The sequence below is a fragment of the Apteryx rowi genome, unplaced genomic scaffold, assembly GCF_003343035.1.
Source record: "Apteryx rowi isolate R43461 unplaced genomic scaffold, aptRow1 scaffold_8, whole genome shotgun sequence".
NCBI classification, from domain to species: Eukaryota; Metazoa; Chordata; class Aves; order Apterygiformes; family Apterygidae; genus Apteryx; species Apteryx rowi.
This window is the reverse complement of record NW_020451093.1, coordinates 2,381,642-2,405,795: the sequence shown is the minus strand read 5'-3', so window position 1 is coordinate 2,405,795 and position 24,154 is coordinate 2,381,642. Positions and strand designations below refer to the sequence as shown.

At 36.9% G+C, this 24,154-nt stretch overlaps 1 protein-coding gene across 5 annotated transcripts in view; it reads left to right on the top strand.

Moving 5' to 3' along the window:
* Positions 1–22,952, top strand: part of ZRANB3 (zinc finger RANBP2-type containing 3) — a 56,342-nt gene extending 33,390 nt beyond the window's left edge. For all 5 annotated transcript variants that reach the window (XM_026089017.1, XM_026089016.1, XM_026089019.1 and 2 more), the window contains 16 exons: positions 859–944; positions 3,645–3,816; positions 5,411–5,539; positions 6,987–7,106; positions 7,840–7,959; positions 8,492–8,671; positions 8,970–9,122; positions 9,763–10,231; positions 11,940–12,146; positions 12,988–13,079; positions 13,266–13,367; positions 16,194–16,336; positions 17,577–17,720; positions 18,250–18,643; positions 20,798–20,929; positions 22,034–22,952. In XM_026089017.1, the coding sequence (XP_025944802.1) occupies positions 859–944; positions 3,645–3,816; positions 5,411–5,539; positions 6,987–7,106; positions 7,840–7,959; positions 8,492–8,671; positions 8,970–9,122; positions 9,763–10,231; positions 11,940–12,146; positions 12,988–13,079; positions 13,266–13,367; positions 16,194–16,336; positions 17,577–17,720; positions 18,250–18,643; positions 20,798–20,929; positions 22,034–22,132 (2,742 nt within the window). In that variant the 3' untranslated portion in view covers positions 22,133–22,952. The remainder of the gene's footprint in view (positions 1–858; positions 945–3,644; positions 3,817–5,410; positions 5,540–6,986; positions 7,107–7,839; positions 7,960–8,491; positions 8,672–8,969; positions 9,123–9,762; positions 10,232–11,939; positions 12,147–12,987; positions 13,080–13,265; positions 13,368–16,193; positions 16,337–17,576; positions 17,721–18,249; positions 18,644–20,797; positions 20,930–22,033) is intronic.
* The last annotated feature ends 1,202 nt before the right edge of the window (positions 22,953–24,154 follow it).

The window sequence follows — 24,154 nt, the reverse complement described above, 5'->3', positions numbered from 1 at the left end:
GTCAAAATAGCAGCACTTCACTTGGGAGAATAAATACTAATTTTTCTCTTAATACTCCTCTTCTGTTCTCTAATTTCTGTCTTGAAAAAAGCCTGTGAAGGACAAAATCCAGCTGTAGTAATTTTATTTTGGGGAGAGGTCTCTAGAATGTGATTAGGTCATATGAAAGCTTAAATGGCGAAAATGATGTACAGTATACTTAAGAGGACAGCAGGGAAATGGAATTAGGAGGGCATTCTGGGTTACTGCTGCTTCCTTTCCACTTCTGCTTAACAATTTGTCTTGGATCTAGTTGTGATCTCTGAATCCAGAAACATATGACAGTAACACAGCTTGTAGGCTTTCTTGTTAAGCTTGTCCGGACTGTTGTTTACCTTCTGTTACTCAACTGGGAAGGAAGGCATGAAATTTCTGTCTGTATTGGCATTGTCTATTTTTTGAAATAAAACTTAAGAATGAGTAGGGTTTCTTGCATTCAGGAAGAATGGTATTCATGGAATACCTCCTTTGAAAGTTTGCAGAAGTGCATGTACCTGGCGAATGACAAATACTGCATTTTTAGGAAGAACGTCTTCTCATCCATGTTATCTCCTTCAGCTTAAGTCTTTTTCCAAGTCTTTGGCACTGTGTAATGCTGTTCAGGGTATTCTGTTCTTTGAGGGCTTCCTATAGCTGTCCCGTCTGAGGACACATCCATACTCTTATGGAAGTCCTTTGTGTGTGCACCGAGCTATGTGTTTTCTTCGCAACGGATGAATGCAAGCTTAACAAAATAATCATGTAACAAGTGATAATTATTTCTGAATAGTCTTACATTTAAAGGCAATCTGTCACTGTCACTTCTTTTTTCTTATACAGCTTTTCATGCAGATTGAGGCACTTTTTCCAAGGAGATTTGGAACTTGGAGTGAATATGCCAAAAAATACTGCAATGCTCGTGTCAGGTATTATTTTACTTGCCCTTCTATTTTCCTATGAATGACTTAGATTTTGGCTTTTTTCTCATGTGAAGTAAGAGAATTCTAAGTCATACCTCTATTACTGTATCATACCATCACTCTTAGAAACTCAGGGTCAGAAACTCTCTCTCATTCCACTAAAGAAAATTAGGGCCTTGCAGGGGAAAAGCACCACCTATAAGAAGCATCCTGCATAAGCGTAGAAGATAGCTTGGCATCCATGCAGGGCTTGTTGCCAGAGTGTTTAGAACTGTGTAGGAGGAGGGTTAAATAGATTGGAAACCTTGCTCAAGGAAAAATTTGGAAACTATTAGAGTTTGAGAGAAAGTTCAAGTGGCAGCATTCTGTTACATAAAATTATTTACAAATTTACTGTCATTAGTGTGAAGTGTATAGGTGTTACTTTTACAATTGGAGCTGGAGGCTCAGCTAGAGCAGAAGCTTAGGAGTTTCTGATTCTCAGTCCTATGCCCATATCATGTAATCACCTCCTTTCTTACTATACTTCCTATAAGGTCCAGTCTCTGCTATCCCATCACACTTGAGAGAAAAAGACTAATACTCGTCTCTGTATTTTACAGATTAATTGAGTAAAAGTAGATAAAAATATAAAACTCTCAAAAACAGAGCAGTGTATTTGTAGTTCAGTTTGAGGAACTGAATGTAGGTATTATAAATTCTTGTCCACTGCCTTGCCTCTCATTTGCTAGGTAAAATTGGTTGTTATGCTTTTCACACACGTGCCTAGTGACTTTTAAACTCATTTTTACCCCCTGTGTCTTTTGTGTGTTTTCATGTTTCATGTGTTGAAGTTATTAACTTCATGAGGACTTACTTTCCTCTGGCTTGCTTCCTCCAGGTTTAATGATCAGTTTCTCTAGATGTACTCTGAAACGGAGGGAGGGGGATAGCTAAGAAGCTCTGATTTAAAATACTTAGTTTTACTCATTTCAATCTATGCAACAGCGTAACACAGTCTAGAACAAAAGAAACTGGGAGAAGGGAAGAACATTGTTGAAATCTCTTAGCTACAATTTCATGTATATTCAAAACAACAGATTTTGCCAGCAAAATTAGCCAGCAGCTAGATTTAATTTTTACAGTAATAATTATATAGTTTCATCTTCATATATGTTTTTGTTTTCCCTCCATCATCTGCATTTTATCAGTATTTAATTTCAAATAACATGGAGCAGTGCTGTCTAATTTTCAGACAGAGAAATGCTATTTTTTCCCATGATGTTTTGACTGAATGCATCTGTAATTTTCACACCACAAGTGTGCGTGGGTACATCATGGTTAGCTATTCAATCATAGATGATTATCTTATTTTTGGAATACCATAAATGTAATAAAAATCAAGTTCAGGGTTTGGCAAGCTCTCAGTAAATAACTTTGTCTTCATGACTTGCCTGAAACAAAACATCCTGTGGTAATAAACTTGATAGGACTATTTTATGCAGCAGTTGCTGTGAAAATGTTTTTTAACTTAGGTGTTCCTAGACACCTGTTTCTAAAGATGAGGTCCAAAGTATTTCTGTGAGTTCTTGTCTACCATTAATTTATATTCCCAATGGTCAGGCTGGGGAGGAGGAAACCTTTCTAAGGACAGCCAATAGATAGACCCAAGAAGAGGTGATATGAACAGATGATGTACCTATCTTCTGTCTCTATAACATTCTGAGTGTGTTATGTCAATACTTTACCGGTTCAGAAACAAGTCCCTCAGCCCCTTTCCAGACTGATTCTTGGGAGCCAACTGAAACACTGTAGATAAGCTCAGTAAGGCTTAAAACTATTTAAGTAATATATTTCTTAACGATATAAAATTAAATGCTTGCAACATACTCTCCTGTCCTTGGAAGGTGCTACCTGAGTTTTCATCCAGAACCAGTGGAATCTGTCAGGCTAGTTATTGTGTTTGAGCTTAAAAACAAAACAAAGCAGGGAGAGGAAAAAAAGAAGAACGAAGACTAAACTGATAATTCCTTTCTCCTTTTAACCTTTAATCTCTTTTTAGCCTGAAACCTATTTTCTCTATTTAACCTTGCTCATCAAATATTCCTACATTTAAAACTGGTACATTTAGCCTAAAAACCTGTTCCAGCTGCAACCAATAAGAAATTCTTGGGGGTGGGGGTTGGAGGGGAGAAAAAGAATATTAATGGTTATATTTACAGCTCTCGTTATTTTATCAACTGTTCCCCTCTGTAGTATAATGAAGAGCATTTTCGTTATGGTATATATTTTTTCATTTTTAGTTTTATCAGTAACACTTTTTAATGTAAAGCTATAATACCTTTGAACCATGTCTTTAGCTCCTTGTGAGTTCTGCCTTCAGTTCAAGATGGCATTCCAGTGATACGAGTTTTAAACTGATACCCGAAGCTTCTGCTTCCTGCACAAAGGAAAGTATAGCTGTGATGAGATAGAAGACTGTATGCATCTGACTGAAGTTAGGCCTGCGGGTATCTGCTGGGAAGTTTAAACAGCTCTAAGACTCTAACGTTGGAAGGAATCAGACAGAAAACAATCATCTCTCTGGCGTAACCGGAAACACTGAAAGTCACTATCCAGCACACCTTCATATCTAACAGTGCATTTTAAAATTAATTATGTACTGAAGGTTTCTGTTGAAATTGGAAGAATTAGTTTTTACCTTCAGTGTTTATTTTTCATTTTCAGATTTTTTGGTAAAAGAACTCAGTGGGACTGTAGAGGAGCTTCAAATTTAGAAGAACTACATCAACTTTTAAGTGAAATAATGATCAGGAGACTGAAGAATGATGTTTTAACTCAGTTGCCTCCCAAAGTTAGGCAGCGTATTCCATTTGACCTCCCACAAGCCGCAGCTAAGGTAAATTTTTTTCCCCTTTGCCAGAAACACATTAGTTAGTAATGCCTATGTATGCATATGTATCATATGTATACTGTAGGCATATGTTGACAAGCTGATGAAGTATGAGCTAGGTAAGTGGTGGATTGAAAATTGACTGAATTGCTGGACTCGGAGAATTGTGATCAGTGGCACAAAGTCCAGCTGGAGGCCAGTCACCAGTGGTATCCCCCAGGGGTCGATACTGGGGCCAGTACTGTTTAATATCTTCATTAATGACCTGGATGACAGGACTGAATGCACCCTCAGCTCACTGATACCACAAAACTGGGAAAAGTGGCTAATACACCAGATGGTTGTGCTGCTACTCAGAGGGACCTCAACAGGCTGCAGAAATGGGCAGAGAGGAACCTTGTGAAGTTCAGCAAAGTTGTGCACCTGAGGAGGAAATAACCCCATGCATCAATACAGGCTGGGGGCCAACGAGGTCAAGAGCACCTTTTCAGAGAAGGACCTGGGGGTCCTGGTAGACAGCAAGTTGAACACAAGACAGTGATGTGCCTTTGTGGTGTAAGTGGTCAACGATATCCTGGGCTGCATTAGGCAGAGCATTGCTAGCAAGTCAAGGGAGGTGATCCTTCCCCTCTGCTTAGCAATGGTGAGGCCACGTCTGGAGTGCTAGGTCTGGATCTGGGCTCCCCAGTACAAGAGAGACATGGACAGGCTGGAGCCAGTCCAGCAGTCACAAAGATAAGGGACTGAAGCATCTCTCATGAGCAGAGGCTAAGGGAACTGGGACTATTTAGCCTGGAGAAGTAAGGCTCAGGGGGGATCTTATCAATGTGTATAAATACCTGATGGGAAGGTGTCCAGAGAATGGGGCCAGACTCTTCTCAAGTGATGCCCAGTGGCAGGATGAGAGGGAATGGCCACAAACTGAAACAGGAAATTCCACTTGAACACAAGAAGACAATTCTTTACTATGAGGATGAATGATCACTGGAACAAGTTGCCCAGAGAGGTTGTGGAGTCTCCATCCTTGGAAATACTCAAAACTCAACTGGACATGCTTCTGTGCAACCTGCTCTAGCTGACCCTGCTTTGAGCAGGGGAGTTGGACCAGATGATCTCCAGAGGTCCTTTCCAAACTGAAACATTCTGTGATTCTGTATTTTTAAAAAATGTAAATCTATAACATACCATCTATTTTATTCCTTATTTTTAAAATATGACATGAACATGACAATTTTTTTTGCATCAGATAATTATGAAAGTTGCCCTAATTTTAGTATGATCATTTTAGTGTATATTCTAATCCCCGAAGCTTTATCACACTTAAGAAATAATACAGCTAAGAAGACAAAAACTCAAATTCTTATAGCAGTCTCTCAGTTAAACCATAATGCTTATCCATAACCTGGCTTTTTCCACTGAAGCCCAAGAATGAAAAAGTCTGTTGTCTTTTCCATTAGTTTTTGAACCCCTTAGTTACTTTCAGCCAAATTTGATAGAGTTGTCAAAAGTACTCAGTTCCTGGACATTTCATGCAAATGCATGATAAGGTAGAGTATGCTTTGTACCATCTTTCTAACCACTGATCTTTTCTCCCAATTAGGATTTGAATACGACTTTTGCAGTGTGGGAGAAGTTAATGAGAAGTCTGAATTCCGATGCCACTGAAGGCCACTTTGCTCAAGTCATGAGTCTAATCACACGCATGTATAAAGAAACAGCCATTGCCAAGGTAAGCCTGGAAGCCTTCTCTTAGTATATTTAAAATACCCAGTGTGTTTTAACTTAGATACAATTAATTGTATTGGCCTGAATATTAGATGAGGTTGACTGGTTTGTTTTATGTTTGCAATATGGGGAAACATTCTTGTTTTCCCTATATGTTTATGGACTAGACTGAATCCCAATGTAATAACCTGAGCTAAGTATTAAAACTGTTGCTGATTATGTATCCACAAAGCCGACTGAGACTGTCCAGGCATAGTCTCCTAACAGCACTGAATGCACCTCCCAGGCTGAGGAATGTACTGAAGGTGGCTGCTTAGGGAGCTGTGTGTCGGCAGCTGCTGCCGCTGCCCCGGCTGCCTTGTGTTACAGGACAGTGCTGGTGCAGCCCTTACGCAGCTTGTGTTCCATCAGTGCTGGCGGTTCTCCCCAAGGGCAGAAACACCCGAGTAATCCTTGCTAGCTGGTCTCTTTCTTTCTCATCAAATGGGACCCCATGTTCATTTTTTTCCTTCTGTACTGCTACAGCCTAAGATGTGAGGAAAATAAGTTAGTAACCAGGCTTTTACACACCTACTTTTTAGCCTGTTATCAGGCTTCTTTATAGCTATTTTTAGAGAAGGTCAGTTCTGCAGGCTGCAGATCAGTGAGAGCTGAGAATCTGACCAACTACTTCAAATTTTTCTTCTCCTTGTCTTAAAAATATCACTGCTTGGTTCTGTGGCTTTTTCTTCCCTGCTTTTCTAGTGTCTCCCCTACCCATTTTAGCCATTTTCAAACAGGAGGCTGAAAGAGAAAGAAGTTTGAGGACTGCTATACTAAGCACTGCATGAACCACTGATCACTGATTAATTTTATTAGTAACTGTCATCGTTATTAATTTAATAGTTTTTATAAAAGATATTGAAAATGATATTTGAAACAAAAGAACTGTATGAATCTTTAAATAGAGCAATCTTTCATAATTACAGTATTATGAAAGTAACTAGATTATTCTTTCAGTTTTGGTATGTGCCTTTAGGGATAGAGATACAGAAGTTCTAATTAAATGTTACATTGTCCATTTAAAATGTGTTTATGGGCAGAAATCTGTTTTTTTCTAATATGACTTATAACATCAGATAATATATTTTTAACTTAAATATTTTTATTTACATCTTAATCCTGAAGAGATGGCATCTAACTGCTCACTCTTTTGTAGATAAAGTTTTTTTTCTCTAGAAGTATGAGATAGGTCTCTCTGTTAAGACATAAACTTACAGCATTATTTAAGAAAGGAATTTGAATAATTGTATATTTACCAGTGCTAGTGTTTGATAATGTCTTAGAATGGATAACAAAAAAATTCAGCCTTCTACTTTTTCATATCACAGGAAATTGAAGGATGTCAAAGTTAAAACTGTCTTTTTGAACATTTTGTATGTCTAATACAAACTCACTCTCTTCTCCTCTAGGCAGGAGCAGTAAAGGACTATATCAAAATGATGCTTGAAAATGACAAATTAAAGTTTCTAGTTTTTGCTCACCACTTAAGCATGCTTCAAGCCTGTACAGAGGCTGTTATAGAAAAAAAGGTAATGGTTTAATATATGTATATTCAACTTTAATATTAAAGCTTTAGAAGTACAAATCAGCTGTATTTGAATTCAGTAGAACTGCCTGTGCTACAGGCATTCATGGAGTTTAAGTACATACAGGTCAATGTCATTGGATTAAAAGGACTGTGGAGTTTTGCAGAACTGTTTTATATTTCAGAGAGAAAGTAAACACTCGCATCTATTATGATGCATTATTATTGAATAGATGTTGTAGTTGGTTGTTTCCCAAGTTTCCCACCAATGTACTTCTGTTTCCTTTCTTGGTTTTGCAGAATGCCATCATCTTGCTTGAACATTTAATTCAAAGCAGTAAAAATGTCTGCAAACTACCTCCGTATTATTGATCAAGGACTCTCAACCATTGCTAGGGAACAGAGGCTTAATTTTTTAATAATAGTAAGCTATTATTTTGCAAATGCTTGAAATTAAAGAATTTTAATAACTCCTGTCAGTGGAATTATACATTCTTCTGCAGAGTGTTCCATTTTAAGAGCCCATGATCTTTCTGTGTTCCACTTTTGTAAAGAGGGAATACTATATCTACACTTCTCTAGATGTAACCCAAAGGGTATGAGATTTACTTCTATCCCCATAATAGGAACAGAACAAATATTTATGTATTGGGGGGTGGAATTAGGAGGGATGAGTGATTGTGTCCAAAAATAGACAGGGATATCTGTATTTTTGTCTCTATCATGATGTGTTATAGGCTCGCTACATACGAATAGATGGGAGTGTTCCTTCTGCAGAAAGAATACAACTTGTTAATCAGTTTCAGAAGGATCCTGACACCCGAGTTGCTATTTTGAGTATTCAGGCAGCCGGTCAGGTAGGTTAAAAAAGGAAATATGTGAAATAAGAAACTTAAAGAGTATAAATATTAAAGTCACTTGGTGACTGAAGATATGTATTGAAGGCAGTTCCTATGATGTATCTTTTGCAGACTCATTTATTCATTTTTTGCACTGTGTAAACTGTTTTGAGCCTCCATGAAATTACTTAAGCAAAATCAAGATTAACAGCAGCATCTCATACTTGAATAATTAGTGAAAACTCTGTTGCTCTAAAAGTACCAGATTAATAAGAAACAGATGTTACTTCCACAATGAAAAGCCATGTGCAGCATTTGCAGAATATTTCAACGTTTTCTGAATCTTACTAACATCTACCTGAGGCTCAAGATAGTAATCAGTGTAGGATCTCTTATCCAGATGGTCCCTCCCATATAGAAATGTTTTGTACAGACAGCATGTGGCTTTTTTTTATTATTTTTTATTTTTATTTTTTTTACTTCTGATATTCAGTTGTTTGTGTGTAGAATCTTTTTTTCTAAAATACATCTACTTACTAATTTTGTTTAGGGTTTAACTTTTACTGCTGCTACTCATGTTGTGTTTGCTGAATTATATTGGGATCCAGGCCATATTAAGCAAGCAGAAGACAGAGCGCATCGAATTGGGCAATGCAGTTCTGTAAATATTCACTTCCTTATTGCAAAAGGAACACTGGATCCTCTTCTGTGGGCCATGCTGAATCGTAAGGTGCGTGTGGTGGAATAGAACCAAATAATCAAGAACTCATTATGCTTAAGATAGCGTTTAAGTGCAAGTGCCAAATAACTTTTTTCTTTTCTAGAGTACTGTCCTAGTATTAGACAGACTGATGCACCTAGAATTGCCAATTACCAAAATGATTATTGTTTTGAATTACTACTGAATTTCTCACTTTACAAATGCTGAATTGAATTTGCAAGAGAAGCAAACTGAGTGAATTTAGATAGCTAAATTTGTTCCAACATACGAATTCCTAGGAAACTCTATGCAAGTCTTCTTTCTGCAGGCCAAAGTTACAGGCAGCACCTTGAATGGCAAGAAAGAGAAAATGCAGGCTGAAGAAGGTGATAAGGAGAAATGGGATTTTTTGAGTTTTGCTGAAACCTGGACCCCAAATGAAAGTCTAGAAGACTGCAGAAATGAACTTTTATTTACACATGTAAGACTCGGAGCTTAAGTTTTTTCAGTGTTTTTTCATTAAAAAAAAAAAATCTGATTTCTTCACTTATGCTTTGTTTATACTGCAAAATTTACTGATAGAGAAACACTAAAGGAGTGAAAAATTAATGCCATTTTAATTTCAAAAATTTAGGTGAAGCTGGAGCAAGCGATCTGCTGGGTCTAAATGTCATCTACAGGCTATGGATTGGTCTTTATGTTATGTTTTAGGTGACTGACCCATCCTCAGAGTCAGACAAAACCGGATAATTTTTGTTTAAATTACAGCTTCATTAGTAGTCAATTAAATTCAATACAGTAGTTCTAAGAAACACATTTAAAGCCTTTCCTTGTAAGGGGTGTCATCAGAAAAGGCACATAACGTGCCAGTTCTGTGTATTTGTTCTTTGATAGTGCTGTTTCAGAATTTTGATGAGAATATTGAGAATATTTTCTAGAAAAGAGGAGAGCAATGTTGGATTGCTTTTTACATTAGTTAAAAGAAGTTATCTTTTATTTCTGTGTTTTAACAAAAATTAACTCTATTAGGGATTACTATTAATGGAGAAAAATTATTATAATTTTTAACAGATTCTGATGCCATAATTATAAGGTTTACATTTTTTTTTCCTCTTTCCTAGTTTGAAAAGGAAAGACAGCATGACATACGTTCCTTCTTTTCCCCAAAATCCTCCACTGAGAAGAAACGCAAAATATTTTCTTGTAATGAACCATTAAATCTTGCTTCAGATTCACCTGAAGTCACGAAAGAAGAGGATGCAGAAAAGAGCCATGCAAACCTGGATTCCATAGGAATAAGTGATATGGATTCAATTTGTCATAAAAATACCTATGAACCTGAAGCTAAAAGATCCAGAAGCATAAGTGGATCTACTCCAGTCAGCTTCAGTAAGAAAAAGAAAAATTCTTTGGCTGGAAAAAACCCCGCTTTGTTTACAGAAGAAAACAATCAAGTCCTTTCTTGTGGCTTAAACACTTCAAGCAAAAGCATGGCTTTAGATAAAGTTTGGCACTGTGGTGTTTGCAGTTACAGTAATAACGAGTTACTCCCTTACTGTGAAATGTGCAATTGCCCTCAGAGCAGTAATGGTAAGCGACCTGTGCTGCACAGAAAAGCATGCATATTCCGTTCCGGTTGTGATTTGCTTCAGAGACTATAGTTTTTTTAAATGCCTACATATTCACAAATCCAGCCAAATTATGAAGAATGGTACCTTGATGTGTGCAGATACCTGTTAAGTGATCTGTTTTCATAAATTCTTAATTTTGCTTTCTCTGAGGCTTTTTTACATATGCTAATTTGGTACGAATGGAAAATTCAGATGAATATTAAGAGTATAAATTCTGTGAGCAAGAGTATTTAATGTTTGTGCTGAAACCAATTAAATGATACAATTTTTTCGGTAGTTGATGATGTGATATAGATGTGTTATTGACTCTAGTATGGTATATTTGTCATGGGAGTCATTACCTTGAAAATATGACATTTCTTTCTCCAACAGGACAGAATAGATGTCTTTTAATAAATTTATTTAAGCTATCTGGAAACTTAAAACATGTTTTTATAAATTAATTTCTATATTTATGTTGTTTAAATAGGAAAAGGAGGAATAAGGTTGTCTGGGGTCTTTTTGTTGTTGTTGGGGGGGGGATTGAGTTTGGGAGGTTTTTTAAAGCCTCTGTGTGCTTCTGATATTATCTCAAGGACAACTTCTAAATTTCACAAGTAGAAAACAGAACAATGCTTGGAAATTATTTAGTGTGCTTATGCTATACAACAGCTGCATACAATACATAATTGCTAACCACAGTACTTATTGCATGCATTTTGACATTAAGCTGAGCGCATGAAATTGCATAAATGGAACATCTTGTTCCATATGTTTATTTTCCTAATATTAAAATTAGCATGTAAGAGATGCTTATTTGCCATTACTTATTGCTTATAATACTGTTTTTTTTCATCTAATACTTGAGTGATAAAACTGATTTGCAGAAGTCATTAGTGGTAACATCGAGTGTCAGCAAAGGAGAAGGAAGGTGCAGAACCCTGACCTCACTTCTCGGTGGTTCATCCATCCACAACATTGCCAAAGATATTGAAAAACTTGCACTGTCTGGTGTTGCACTTGCTCCAGAAAGCGGGAGCATTTGGGCAGGCAGACCAAGTCAGTCATTTTGCATAACTCTGTAAACCCTGTTCTGATAAACACTTCCAGAGCCATCCACGTTCTGCAGCTTTCCTTCTCCTTTTATTCCTACCTACATGACACACGTTTACCAAGCCCTGAAGTGAATTGGCCATTGATTTCCTGTGGAACAAAGAAGACTGTAACTACTTCTGGAAAATGCTGTTGGCTCTCCCCACTGTTAGGGAGCAAGAGCTAACACTCACTTCATGAGCAAGAGTAGTTCTTGCATCAGAGTAATTTATTTCACCGCCATTGAGCTTTGATTTCAGAAATGTGGTAGGAAGAAGGAAGAGAAAACTTATGCATGCTTCTCTTGAGTAAATATTGGCATTTGTACAATAGTATGCCATGTAGTTTCCTTTCTTTTTAATAGTAATATAGGGAGTTAGAAGCTTCCATTTCAACATAGCTAAAACATGAATGGTTTGAAATTTACCTTAAATTAGTCTGTCTAATTTGTTTAGTCTCATAAGGGATTGGGCCATAATAGTACTAGAAAATAAAATGTGATTTCTTTGTATTTCAATTACATAATATTGTCTCCATGTGTACATTGATTCTCTTTTTACAGGAAGCATTAATGATCACTTTTCTTGTTTCTCTAGCTGTAGTTAAAAGAAACTGTGAACCTCCTACTAGCCAGACTGAGGAAGATGTATCAAAGGACTCTGAAAGAATCGGAGCGAAAGCAGTGGGCAATGAAGAAGACAGAAGAAGAGATTTTGTGGAAACAGCAACCCAGCAGTCTGATGACGTCAGTGAACTGGAAGCTATGGAAACTGAGAATGAAAGTGAAAAAAAGTGTGAAGAAGGTAAAGGAAAGTGGGACTCATATGAAATGAAGTTCATAATATAATATCTGTGAAACTGAATTAAATGCTGCTGGCATGAAGAATAATTTTTTAATAAAAAGTGCATATTTAAAAGACAGAGAGAGGTATATAGGCTAACCCATGGCTTTTTATTTTTAGCTTAAGATGCCTATTGAATTTTCAAGAGGGCTGAACCCAGCCTTTTCGTACAACTCCTAAGTTGTAACTCATATGGAGTTTTTGGTTGACATATGAACAGCTATCAGATTAGGCACCCTGAATCTTAAGTTAAAATGTATAATTTTATTGAAGCTTGTCATGGTATTTACTTGTGTCCAGGACAGCCATGGGCAAAACAAATAGTAGTTAATTGAATGGAAAAGTAAAATGTACAAATATCTTAACATCTTGCTGCTTTAGCTGTGGATCTTGTGATGTCATATTGTTCTGGAATTAGATACAGAAACCTAGTAGGGTATTCATATATATTCTCTTGGATTTTGTTCCATAATTTCTGAAAATTTGGAAAAAAGAGTTTTACAGTGTTCATACAAAAATGGTTTTGCATGTACACAAAACGGAGAAGTTTCAGAGAGAACTTCTTAAAAGAGGGGTATGTTATTACTCTTAACGTCTGAATAGACTGAATGAATGAATGATAGAGAAGACTAAGGGTTGCTCATAGCAGATAATTAAGTATAACTCACTATGAATATATCTATATTTGAATCATGTTCTTATTGAGCTAAGTACCCTGTAAACCTCTATCAAAATGTTTTAACCTAGGCATGAAAGATTTAAGAAAACTTTCTTTTAATTTCAATTTTATTTCTCTTTATAGAAGATGTAGATAAATCAAATATGTTTCCAGCATATGATGGGCTTATGTTCTGTGCAAGCAGGAATACTGATAGAATTCACCTCTATACAAAGGTAATACTGAAAAACATATGCATCTGTGGTATTATCATGCATCTGTAGCTAATCACTTGTTTCTGAAACATCTTACCTTGGGGGCCTGAATTTATTTGGAAGGGAGAATAATCCGTTTGAAAAACGGATAGTTTTTTCTAGATTGTACTACGCTGCATCTGTAAACAAAACTGTTTCCTTGTCCAGGATGGTGAACCACTGAATCATAATTTCATTCCTTTGGACATACAGTTGGATAACTGGGAGGATTTACCAGAGACTTTCCAGCAAAAACGAAATCGTTCATTGGTAAGAACAAATTTTATTGGGACAGTAATATAATATTTAATTTGGAATGCCTTTTTTTTTTTCTCTCTCTCTCAATAAATGCTGAACATTTTCTGTTTCAGGGCTTGGGATCTAGGCACAGTTTCATCAATGCAAACAGATCTTATAAATGTTGATGTGAATATTAACTATGCAGTCTGTTACTTTGGCAAATTATCGTACCTCCTGTTAACATTTTTGTAGATGGAATCAACTAGGCATCACTTAACTTCTCATTTACAGGATTAGTAACTAACATTTGTAAGTCAACAAAATAGCATTTTAAAGGTTATGAATTAAATGTGGCACATTGTGAATAAAAATGTGCTAGATTGTATCAGAGCTACAGTTCTGGGTAGACCTCCGCACTTTTGACAGAATGTTCAAATTGGTGTAGGGTGCAAGTACACTGAGACATGTAGCTTCTCTTACTTCTGTAATAAAGATTACATCCAAAATGGCATTTAAAGAGAACATTAACACAGTTAAACCAAGGACTCAAAGTAAGGAAATCCAGAATTTAAATCAAGCTGTGCAATGTTAGCTGTTCAGAATAGTCTTCTTACGTTTCTGCCATTTCAAGAGAAATGTAACTTGGAAAATCAAATTTTGTCATGTAGGAACAAAACCGATTCTTTTAGTAGGTTCTCCAGCAAGACTTGAATTCAAATTCATGGGACAGATACCTGACTATGGAACCAACACTTTTGTGAAGCAGCTAATGATAATGGGTAGCACAGATTTTGCAAAAAAAAAAAAAAAAATTTCACAGCAATTTACTGGACTGTAAAGACATGTTAAGAAGGCAGAAATCCCCCTACTGTTGGTTCCTTCTAAGTCAGACTTTGGCTGAAAAAAGGAGCGATTTTGCTCAGCTCACCTACTGCAGGTGTATTTTGAGCTGACTTTGATAAAGAATATTTCTCTAAAATGAGGCATGTGTAAGAAAGGTAAAATCTAATGAGTCTAGCCACAGCCTCGGAAATACACTTGATGTATTACAGGCAACTTTATTAGTTTCATGGCTGTCTCTACTACGTAGAGCTGTGAGGACGTATGTTCCTGCATAAAACTGAAGTCACAATTAAGTCCATTTTGAGAAATATATTTGTTCTTCCCATAGCAAAACTGTTAGTTTGGCATAAGTAACAGTCCTTGTTCAAAAACAGCTTGGTGCTGACTATTAAAGATTATTTTAAATCATTGAAGGAGAAGATTGGAAGAACAGAATGGAGAGAGAGAAGAAAAAAAAAAAAAAGCCAAAACAAAGCTAACTACACTGGTTCAGTTGTCATATTGTTACTGTTATTTTCCATTGCAGAGATAGGGTGGGGTGAAATCCTTTTTCCCCTACACACATCCTCAAGTGAGCAGTCATTTTATTAATTCTAAATTCCTATGTAGGAACACTTTTTTTTTCTCACTTCCTGACTTTTCTGTGGTTATAATTATTGAGGAAAGCTATTAATCATACCATTTATATCAGTTTGCAACTTCAATTTTTTTATGTGGCTTCCCAGCCTGTAAAGATGTCTTAGATTAAGTGCCAGAAATAATGAAGTTCCTCTGAGCCTCTTTATTTTATTATACTTCTTTCAAATTCTGAATGCAAAATAAGGAAAGGTGTTCAGTATTATGCTATGCTCTCCGTTTCCTTTCTGGAGTACGTTGTTTAACAGCACATCAGTTTTTCCTTAGGACCCTGTGGATGTGTCAGTTTGAGACTGCTGTGAAAGAAGTTGAATTGCAAGTTCAGCTGGAGAAAACCGTTGTCTTTTGATTATTTGCTGATAAAGCATATCTCTACTTGACAGTCATAGATCTTTCAGTATGCTTCAGTGGAATGCCACAGAAAAGAGTATGGCAGTATTGACAGAAAAATGTGCATAATTCTAAGATATTTTGGTAGTCTGCTTTCTCATTAATTGCTAATTTATTATAATAGTTTTTATTAAGTATATGAGTTTTCTGACACTAATATTGTAAAGGAATATAATAGCCTTACTGCACGTACGTCAGTGATTCTGTGAGAATTTTACAAGTTGGAACATTTATTGAGAAAACAGGGTGATACCTAAATGGATAGAACAGCCCTTTGAGTTTACCTGCGGTTGTCTTTTACACTGTCCTTACAGAGTGTACGCTCCAAATTGTTAATCTAGTGTTAAACATGCATCAGAAGGTTAGAAGAAAGAAGAAAGGTGGTCTATAAACCCCCTTGTTAAAGTCACTGTAGTGAACTCTCCTTTTCTGAACGGCTTAGTGCAACAGAGATACGGCTCTCATAAGAAAACTCTCTTCCCTGTTCTTCCCATTAGCAAAGTCTTGCTTGTACAAGAAGGGCTTATGTGAGGCGCTTTCAAGAATCCCTTCTCGTAATGCTATGGCTTAGACTGATTAAAGGCCATTTCCGGCCTTCGTGCATCAAGATGTTTCTCTGGAGAAAACGTAGTCTTCACCAGTACAGTGATTTCTGTGCTACCAGTTTTTCTGGCCTAACTATTCCGATTAGGGAGCATGCTTTATTTTCTACATTCTGGATCAACATGCCTATCACAGCAAAACTAGGATTATAGATGATGCCGGAGCATCATCTAGGTTTTTCAGAGATTGTTTTTTTTTTCTTCTTCTTCTTTACTACTTTCTTTCTTTTTAGTGTATGTGTCAAATGACTTGAAGGGACAGTCTCTGATCATGCCAGCTTTTTCCATCCAATTTTGAATATACAAATTTATAGCACCCTTTCACTGTATTTAAATATTTCCATTTAATGCCTCTTATGTTGCTGACAATAGCATTCTCTACTAGATACTGAGGTTTGTGAAAGAATGGAGTCATCTAACAGCAATGAAACAGAAAATTGTCAGAAAAAGTGGTCAGATATTTTACAGTCCTGTTCTTGCTGCAGAAGAGATGTCTAAAAAGCAGTCAGTGGTTAGCAGCACAAAAAGGTATGGTTTTCATTTTCTTCCTCTTACTAACTGCTGCAAGAACTTGATATATTTTATGTAACTTTTAGTTCAAAAGAAAAGTAAGGTCAAAATATATCTTCTTGTCTTTCCATGCCTGCAAGTAGGAATAAATTACTAGTTCCAATCAATGACACAATGTTTTATTCAGAATTCACAGTCTACTCCAACTCTTTCTCATACTCATCTTTTTCTTTAAATAATTTTCTGTCCTGTATGGATGACATTTCTCAAAACCATTGTTTTCCTTGCTGGGTGTCACTGAAAAGTGGTGGTGGTTAATCTTTAAGATCTAAATTTACCTTTCTTCCCACTTTTGTTCCTTTCTCTGATAATGGCAGTCTCTTCCCTGATCTATTTTTGCATCTTCAGTGTTGTCATTGCTCTTTGCAAAACTTCTCAGGCGTACAGATTTACTCATCAAGGTGCCTCTACAAACTATCTAAAATCTAATTTTTCTTCTGAATCCCTACTGTTATTCTCCAGGGTGGCTATATTTTGGCAGTAGGTAAGAATTCAAGTAAGTAAATAGCAGAGCTTGTAATTCCAGTAATATAAGAAGGACAAGTAGCAGGAAGTTCAATAGTGTTTCTTAATCTGATGCTTGATTGTTTCCTTCCACAAAATACAAGAAAAATCTAACTATATACCACCTTAGTGGTATATAGGGTTTAGCACCTAGTATAATACAGGGAAGGTATATTGATGAGAAGTTGCCTGAACAGCAGTGTTTTGAAGAATGACCAGAGTGAAGGGATTTTAAGAGCTCTGGTGTTTTCTATGGTTTCACAATAAAATGAAGAAGCGAGTTCAAAGATGAACTAACTGAGCAAGGAGTCCTCCAGAGCTTTTAAAGTTTCCCATATTATCTAGAATATCAGTGATACTTCATCTAAACGAAACAAAATGGCTTTCAGATTTCAATTTCAAGCAATATCAAATCACTTTCACCTTTTTAATTATGGTGTATGTAAAACAACTTATCTATTTGCTCAATAGAGCTGAAGCTGTTTTTGGAAAAAGATATCTTATGTAACGTGGAAGTATTACAGGGAAGCACATTTTCGCCAAACTTTATTCGTATGACGTGGGAAACAAGAAATATTTTAACAGAATATGCAGTATCAATCTTGCTGTAGAAAAGAGTGTGGATATTCTCTGAGGGATACTGTTGCTATTGTAGTACAATACCAAGTATATTGACAGAATTTTGAATTTTTAGGTATGTGACCAAGGAGGATGTTGCAGCAGCCTCACTTAGCAAAGCTAGCAGCAGCGGGGGCAGCGTTCGCCTCATCTCCAAGGAAAGCAGGGTTTGTCTGAAGAATAAAGATGCGTCTATTGAACAAACTGGTCATTCCACAAAGTAGGTTTATTAATCTAATACAGTGATTATACTGTTCCTCCATTAATTTTTTTTGAGGAAGTAAAATAATTAGTTATGGCTGTTTACCTTGCTGAGGTACAGTGTTTAGATTGGAAACTTACTGTAGTGCTGGTGGGCTGTGTTTTATTCTTATAACAGATTACATCTGTTGTCTACTGATATAAGTACTAATTAATTGAGTCTGATAAAATGAAACAGGAAAATAAGCTATGTTATTAGGGAAACATGAACTTTAGCTCAGGCCTGCTTCTGAGGTCGACAGCAAATTTGGGACACCAAATTTTCTTCTATTCTGCTTCATAATTTATAATGAGGGAGAAAATAAAAAAATTCTATCCATAAAAGGCCCTTGGAAAAAATTCAACCTGGGTAGGATATTCTTTCAATTGAAATTGGTATTTTACAGAAAAAAAAAAAAAATCTAATGGATGTATGCATTGCATAAAGACTACTGAATTGTATCACTGAATTTGTGCTTTATTAGTAGCTGTACTCTTTCTCTGAACAGGTTGCTTGTGGAAAATGGAAAAGATCCTTCGATTCTTCATTCAGATCAGGCTGAAGGTGAAGGTTCCTCCCTATCCAAAGGCTATTTGCAGGCCCTGGATAGCAAAGGGAACCCGCTTTGTCTCAGCTGTCAGCAGCCAACGGTTCAGCTTGGCCACGGCTGCCAGGCCCCTGCTTGGGACACGCGATTCTGCTCTCACGCGTGCCAGGAGGACTTCTCGATTCGCTCCAGTCAGAGCTACCTTAGGACCAAAGTGTTTGAAATTGAACGCGGTGTTTGCCAGTTTTGCAATCAGAACGCCCAGGAGCTTTATCTCAGTATCAGAGATGCGCCGAAGATTCAACGTAAGAAACTTCTGGAGAGTTCCTGGATGTCTCGCCTTCCCCTAGGACAGGTAATAATACTGGCTTTTAAGCAGCAACAGCCAATCTGTGTGCTCCTGTAGTAGGCAGCTATTTTGTTTCATTTGTCAAATACAAACTATTAGCTACCAGAGAAATCCAAAATGATGTTCTTACAAATTTAAAAGAGAGGGTTACACTGCACCAACAGAATAAGGAAAAAAAAAAGAAAATCTTAAAAAAAAAAAAAAAAAAAAGTCTTGGTAACACATTTTTCATCCCTGAAAGAGAGAGGTGTCAGAAGATTCCTTAGGGATGTAAATATTGCAATTGATTTTACTTGAAATGCACTTGAATGAAGTGCATGTTTATGAAATAAATTTTAAGAATGTAAAAGTAGTCAATTTGAAAATATTGCATAGCTACGATGTAAACATTATTTTTAATCGGTATTCGTTCTGTGTACACGGAAGCCATATTACCACTGAATGGAATGGGGGATTTCTCGGATATATTTGGAGACGGACATTGTCCAAACTATTAGTTTTACATTCTCCTTTGGATATATGGTGTGTTTAGCATGTGGAACTCCCCTTGTTTTCTGCAGTGTAGCCTATGTAGGTATGAAACAAATGCTCAAGGACCAAATATTGTTCATATGTCCATGTTGAGCCTATTGTTTGTGGCAAGCGGTGGGACTTAAGACGCTTCCTGATAACTGAATGTGTGCACGCTTTTATCCTGTAATAATGTGTGCAGCAGTGAAAGGGGACTGAGGCACACAACTGTTTAGTATTTACTACAGAGTAAGAGCGTATATGCTGGCAGCTACTAAAGAGCAGCTGTCATACTGTACAGTCACCTCGCCCCACAGGGTGTTGTCCATGCTCGCATCCAAAAACACTGAAAAGGAGAAGAGGGGCAGTAAGGATACCCAATCAAATAGTGAAATACATGTTAAATTGCAACTGCATGAGTGAGTTTTAATCTCATTCCACATGATAACTTCACCTAGGACCAGATGAAGCTGCTTTTGGGATAAAAACAGCATAATTACCAATATACAGACAGAACTGAAGACCATCATATTAAATTAAACCAATAAGGGATGTAATTATAACTTAACTGCACAAGAAGCTAACCGGCATACTAAACTAGGTTATTCCTACTTTGCAGAATGTTCAGAAGGAGCTTAACAGAAGTCAGTTATCACAGCACTGTCTCCTCAAAATGCATTAAAAACTGACACTATTCTTTTCTGGTTGTCATTGCTGCTGCTTTGGCTTGGAGGCAATGGAGCAGGAAGGCAGAACATTCCTATGTAGTGGTATTTGTATTCAGAAACTAAAATACAATTTTATTTGCTGCTTTTAAGGGTTGAAATCCTAATTCAGAACTTACCTGTTCTAAACTGTTTAAATAAATTCTGCTGACACCTGTTTAAACTTGCAAAAGAAAAATCATCACTGTTTATAATGATCGTAGATTTAAAGTCAGTTTTGTATTACTTGCAGCTTTTGAAAATATAAGCCCAAATCTAAAAGACTGAGATAAGTAGTTTGGGGGAGATTTCATATAACCATTTAAGTAAATTGAATTATGATATGCTGTGTTTAAGTTACAATACTCCTTAGGTTTTTTTGGATACTGTCATAGGGCTTTGTTTTGTAGGGTTTCTCAATGGTCGTTATTACAATTCCCATTAACTCAATCAAAAACTTAAATGATAAAGATCTAGTGAGAGTCCAGTTCTTTCATTTTTGTGATGGGGCCTTTTTTTTTTTACTTCAGCATTTTTACTTGTGTACATTTGTTTTTAATATCAGCTCTTGATCACAGAATCACAGAATGTTAATAACTGATGCTAATAAAATGGGATTAAAGATGAATTATTGTGTCTGTGAAGACAAACTGAACCTTTCCCTCTGTTTTTCCTTGGTAAGGGAACACATTAGAATGCACCTCCTCTTGATCCACTGTAACGTGCTTCAGTATGCTGCAGTCTAGGTGAAAATATGCAACCAGAATTACGGTTCTTTGTTGTCCACTGGAAATAACAAAAAAATGCTAACGCTTATTTCCCTTCTCTCAGTTGAAAACTATAAATAGCTACTTTCCTGAATTATTTTCTTGTTCTTACTATAGAATGTGTGTAGTTCAGGAGGAATATTTAACGCTTCCACTGTCATGTCCTTTGTTTCCTGCAGTTGAATGAAATTATAACAAACCCAACAGAAGGCCAGTTTTGGCAGGTGGATCATATCAAACCGGTTTATAGTGGAGGAGGACAGTGCTCCCTGGAAAACCTTCAAACTCTGTGCACAGTCTGCCACAAAGAGGTTGGTATCATCAGAAATTCATCGTCTCCTCCTGTGGAAATGTTGTGTATGGGCATCACAGCAGTACCTGTGTAGTACTTCACTACTTAGAATCACAGAAAATCCTAGGGCAGAAGGGACCTCTGGAGATCGCTTAGTCTGACCCCAGCTCCGAGCAGGTTGCTCAGAGCAGGTTGCTCAGGGTCATCCTGTGCAGGCAAGCGTTGAACATCTCCAAGCATGGAGGCTCTGCAGGGTCTCCGGCCCCTAGTCAGCACCTGAGTGCCCTCAGGATGAAACCTCCTTCATGTCCCCTGGGAATGCCCCCACACACCCCTCTGAGAAGAGCCTGGCTCCGACCTCTCTGTGCCTTTCTTTGGGTCCCTCCTCAGCTGTCTCATCTCCGATGGAACAACCCCCTGCCCATACAGTCATTGCTCTTCCTTGTGATCCTCAGTACTCCCTCCCCATCTGCGGCTTGCCGTGTGCCATCGCTCAGGTGTTGTGACTGGAAAGCTGTGCAACAAAATGGGAAATCCATCACCTCAAAACAACTGCCTACTGCTAGCTTTACTCCATGTTTGACCTGTCAAGTGCTGGGAACATGGAGCTAAGTACAGGTTTTCTCCAACAGGAGACACTAAAACTGTCTTACAGGTAGTTGAGGACTTGACATTACATTTATGGTATAACGCAGTTACTACTTCTTCCTGTGTATTTTATGGGTAAAAGGCATTGCCTGACATTACGGATGAGGAGAGAAGCTACTAGTAGAAAAGCTACTAGTAGAAACTACTTTAGTTAGAAATGCTTCTCTGTTGTTCATTCAGGGTTTTTTTTACTCACTATTGGAAGCTCCTCCGTGCTGCCTTGTCAGCAAGGCTTGGCGTTAGCTTTTTCTTCCCTCCAGGAAAGCACCAGTAAGGATGGACAGTACCATTATGATACAACAGTTTAATCAGGATTGGGAAAATGTCACCTTAATAAGCACATCTGCATTTTATATGTTGTCTACTGCAAAATTAGATTGAAGAAGTTTAACCTGAGAGCTAATGCCTTCCCTGTAAAATACTGTTGCCTAGTAACATAATATTTACTGAACAGATGCGTCTTTCTCTTTTGCAGAGAACTGCAAAACAAGCTAAAGAAAGAAGTCAGATGAAGAGGCGTTCTTTAGCTACAAAGTATGGCTGTGATATCACAAAATTTTTTGTGAAGATGTAAAAATGCAAAATATATTCAGCTGCATCGTAATTCAGTTTTTCTTATGCACTGATTAAAAATAATCTTTATAGTCTATTATGCTGCTAAGAAGGAAAAAAAAAGTGAATTAAAAAAGTAAATCACTTCTTAAGACATTTTGCAAGGACCTTGGAGGACTGCATAGCACTTGATCATGGTAATAGTTTTATAGGGCTGTGATTTAAGAGCTAAATTTCTGGATATAACCTTAATGCAATTTCAATGTATTACTATTTTCATGTTACAATGTAGTTGCACCTGTAAGAACTGGAGGAAATTCTGCTGAAACTTTTGTTGTTTTTTAGTGTTCAAGTGTATTGGGTGATAGAGGGGATATCTGAACCAAAAAAAAGATGATTAAATTAAGATATTAAAGTTACTGGAAGAAATCCAGGCCCTGATCTCTATTATAACAAAATAGCGTAACTGATTTGTCTCCTAAAATAACTGTATCATACCTACATACAAATTTATAGCAGTCTTGGGAATACTCTAATCAGCTATGAAGGACCTATTGTTGGCATTGGACCTGACTTCAGAAAACTTGGGCATTTAGAATTAATGTTTATTGAAATCAGCTTTTCTTTAAAACAGCTTGTGTTTAAAATGTAATTGACACTACTTGGTAATATCCATTGCTCCCTATTTCTTCAAAAGGTAACTAACTTCTGTGAAAATGCTATGGTCACAGCATAACTATTTTGTTCTGTTTAACAAATAGTCCAAAATAACCAGCGTCTCTGAAATTTTAAGTGTCTTTCTTTCAGGTTACTTTAAATAAATACATTTCTCTTTCTAGTAACTTTTTTAGTGGTTTATATAATAGATTAGTATTTCAAAACATAGCAGGATTGAACTGGAGCAAGCAGTGAATGACACAGCAGATTAAGTAGTTTGGTTTTCACTGAGAAGGAAATATACTCAACCACCAACCTTTGCAAACTCTTGTTTTAAACTGTTTCCCCTTGCCTCTGCAGCTCCCCTGGGGAGGAGGAGTGCCAGAGCCAGAAAGCCCTCATGGGAAAGGGTGAGAATTAAAAAAGGGATGTATGCTATCAGGTCAGTAGTAGGCTCATATGTAAGTGACAGGCATTTTGAGGTTGTGCAGTCTCCTTCTCTGGAGATACTCAAAACCCACCTGGACATGATCCTGTGCAACACGCTCTAGGTGACCCTGCTTGAGCAGGGGGGGGTTGGACTAGATGATCTCCAGAGGTCCCTTCCAACCTCAACCACTCTGTGATTGATTCTTGATTCTAAAAGTGCTACAGGATTCTGCCATTTCAAGTAGATGATGCTTGAGCTTTTTATTATACTTACTTACAAAGAAAATGTTAAAATTTTAAACACTCCTTTTGTCAGCCTTTTGTACTGATTAACACAGGAAGGTTGTGAATGCACCATTTTTACATAATGGTAAAACTGGTAGACTGAGCAAAAACCCAAGTACTATGTTTAGATGTGTTGTAAATAGACTGATTTAATGAATCTTCCATTCAGCAGTTTAAAAGACCAAGTGATGACAGCCTGATCACTAGATAAGGGATTTTTAAGTTTATGCCACCTTTAGAAGAAACTATATTTTAATGCAAAATTCATTCAGAGATTAGGACAACATATCAGGAGGGGAGGAAAACAAGGGACTAGGGAAATAAGTTGCAGTTAAGGAAAACATCTACTGATTAGCTAAGTGCAACTTCTTTTTAAAAAGCTAGACAGACAATAGCTAAATTGGTCTTTGACCACACCCTCCCCAAGCTACTAAAGGAATTGCATGAAAAAGCTAGAGAACAAAATCCTACAAGATTTTCTGTGAAGAAAACCTCTTTATCCTGAAAAATATATTTCTACTTGATACAATTTATCTGAGAAACATTCTACCAACTGTCCTTGCAGGGTAATACGTGGGTCCCTACAAAGATATGACTATATTAAGTACAGAAAGTTAAGTTTTAGTCACAAGCAATTTTGTTCCTAGGTAAAATTATGCAAGTATGATATTTA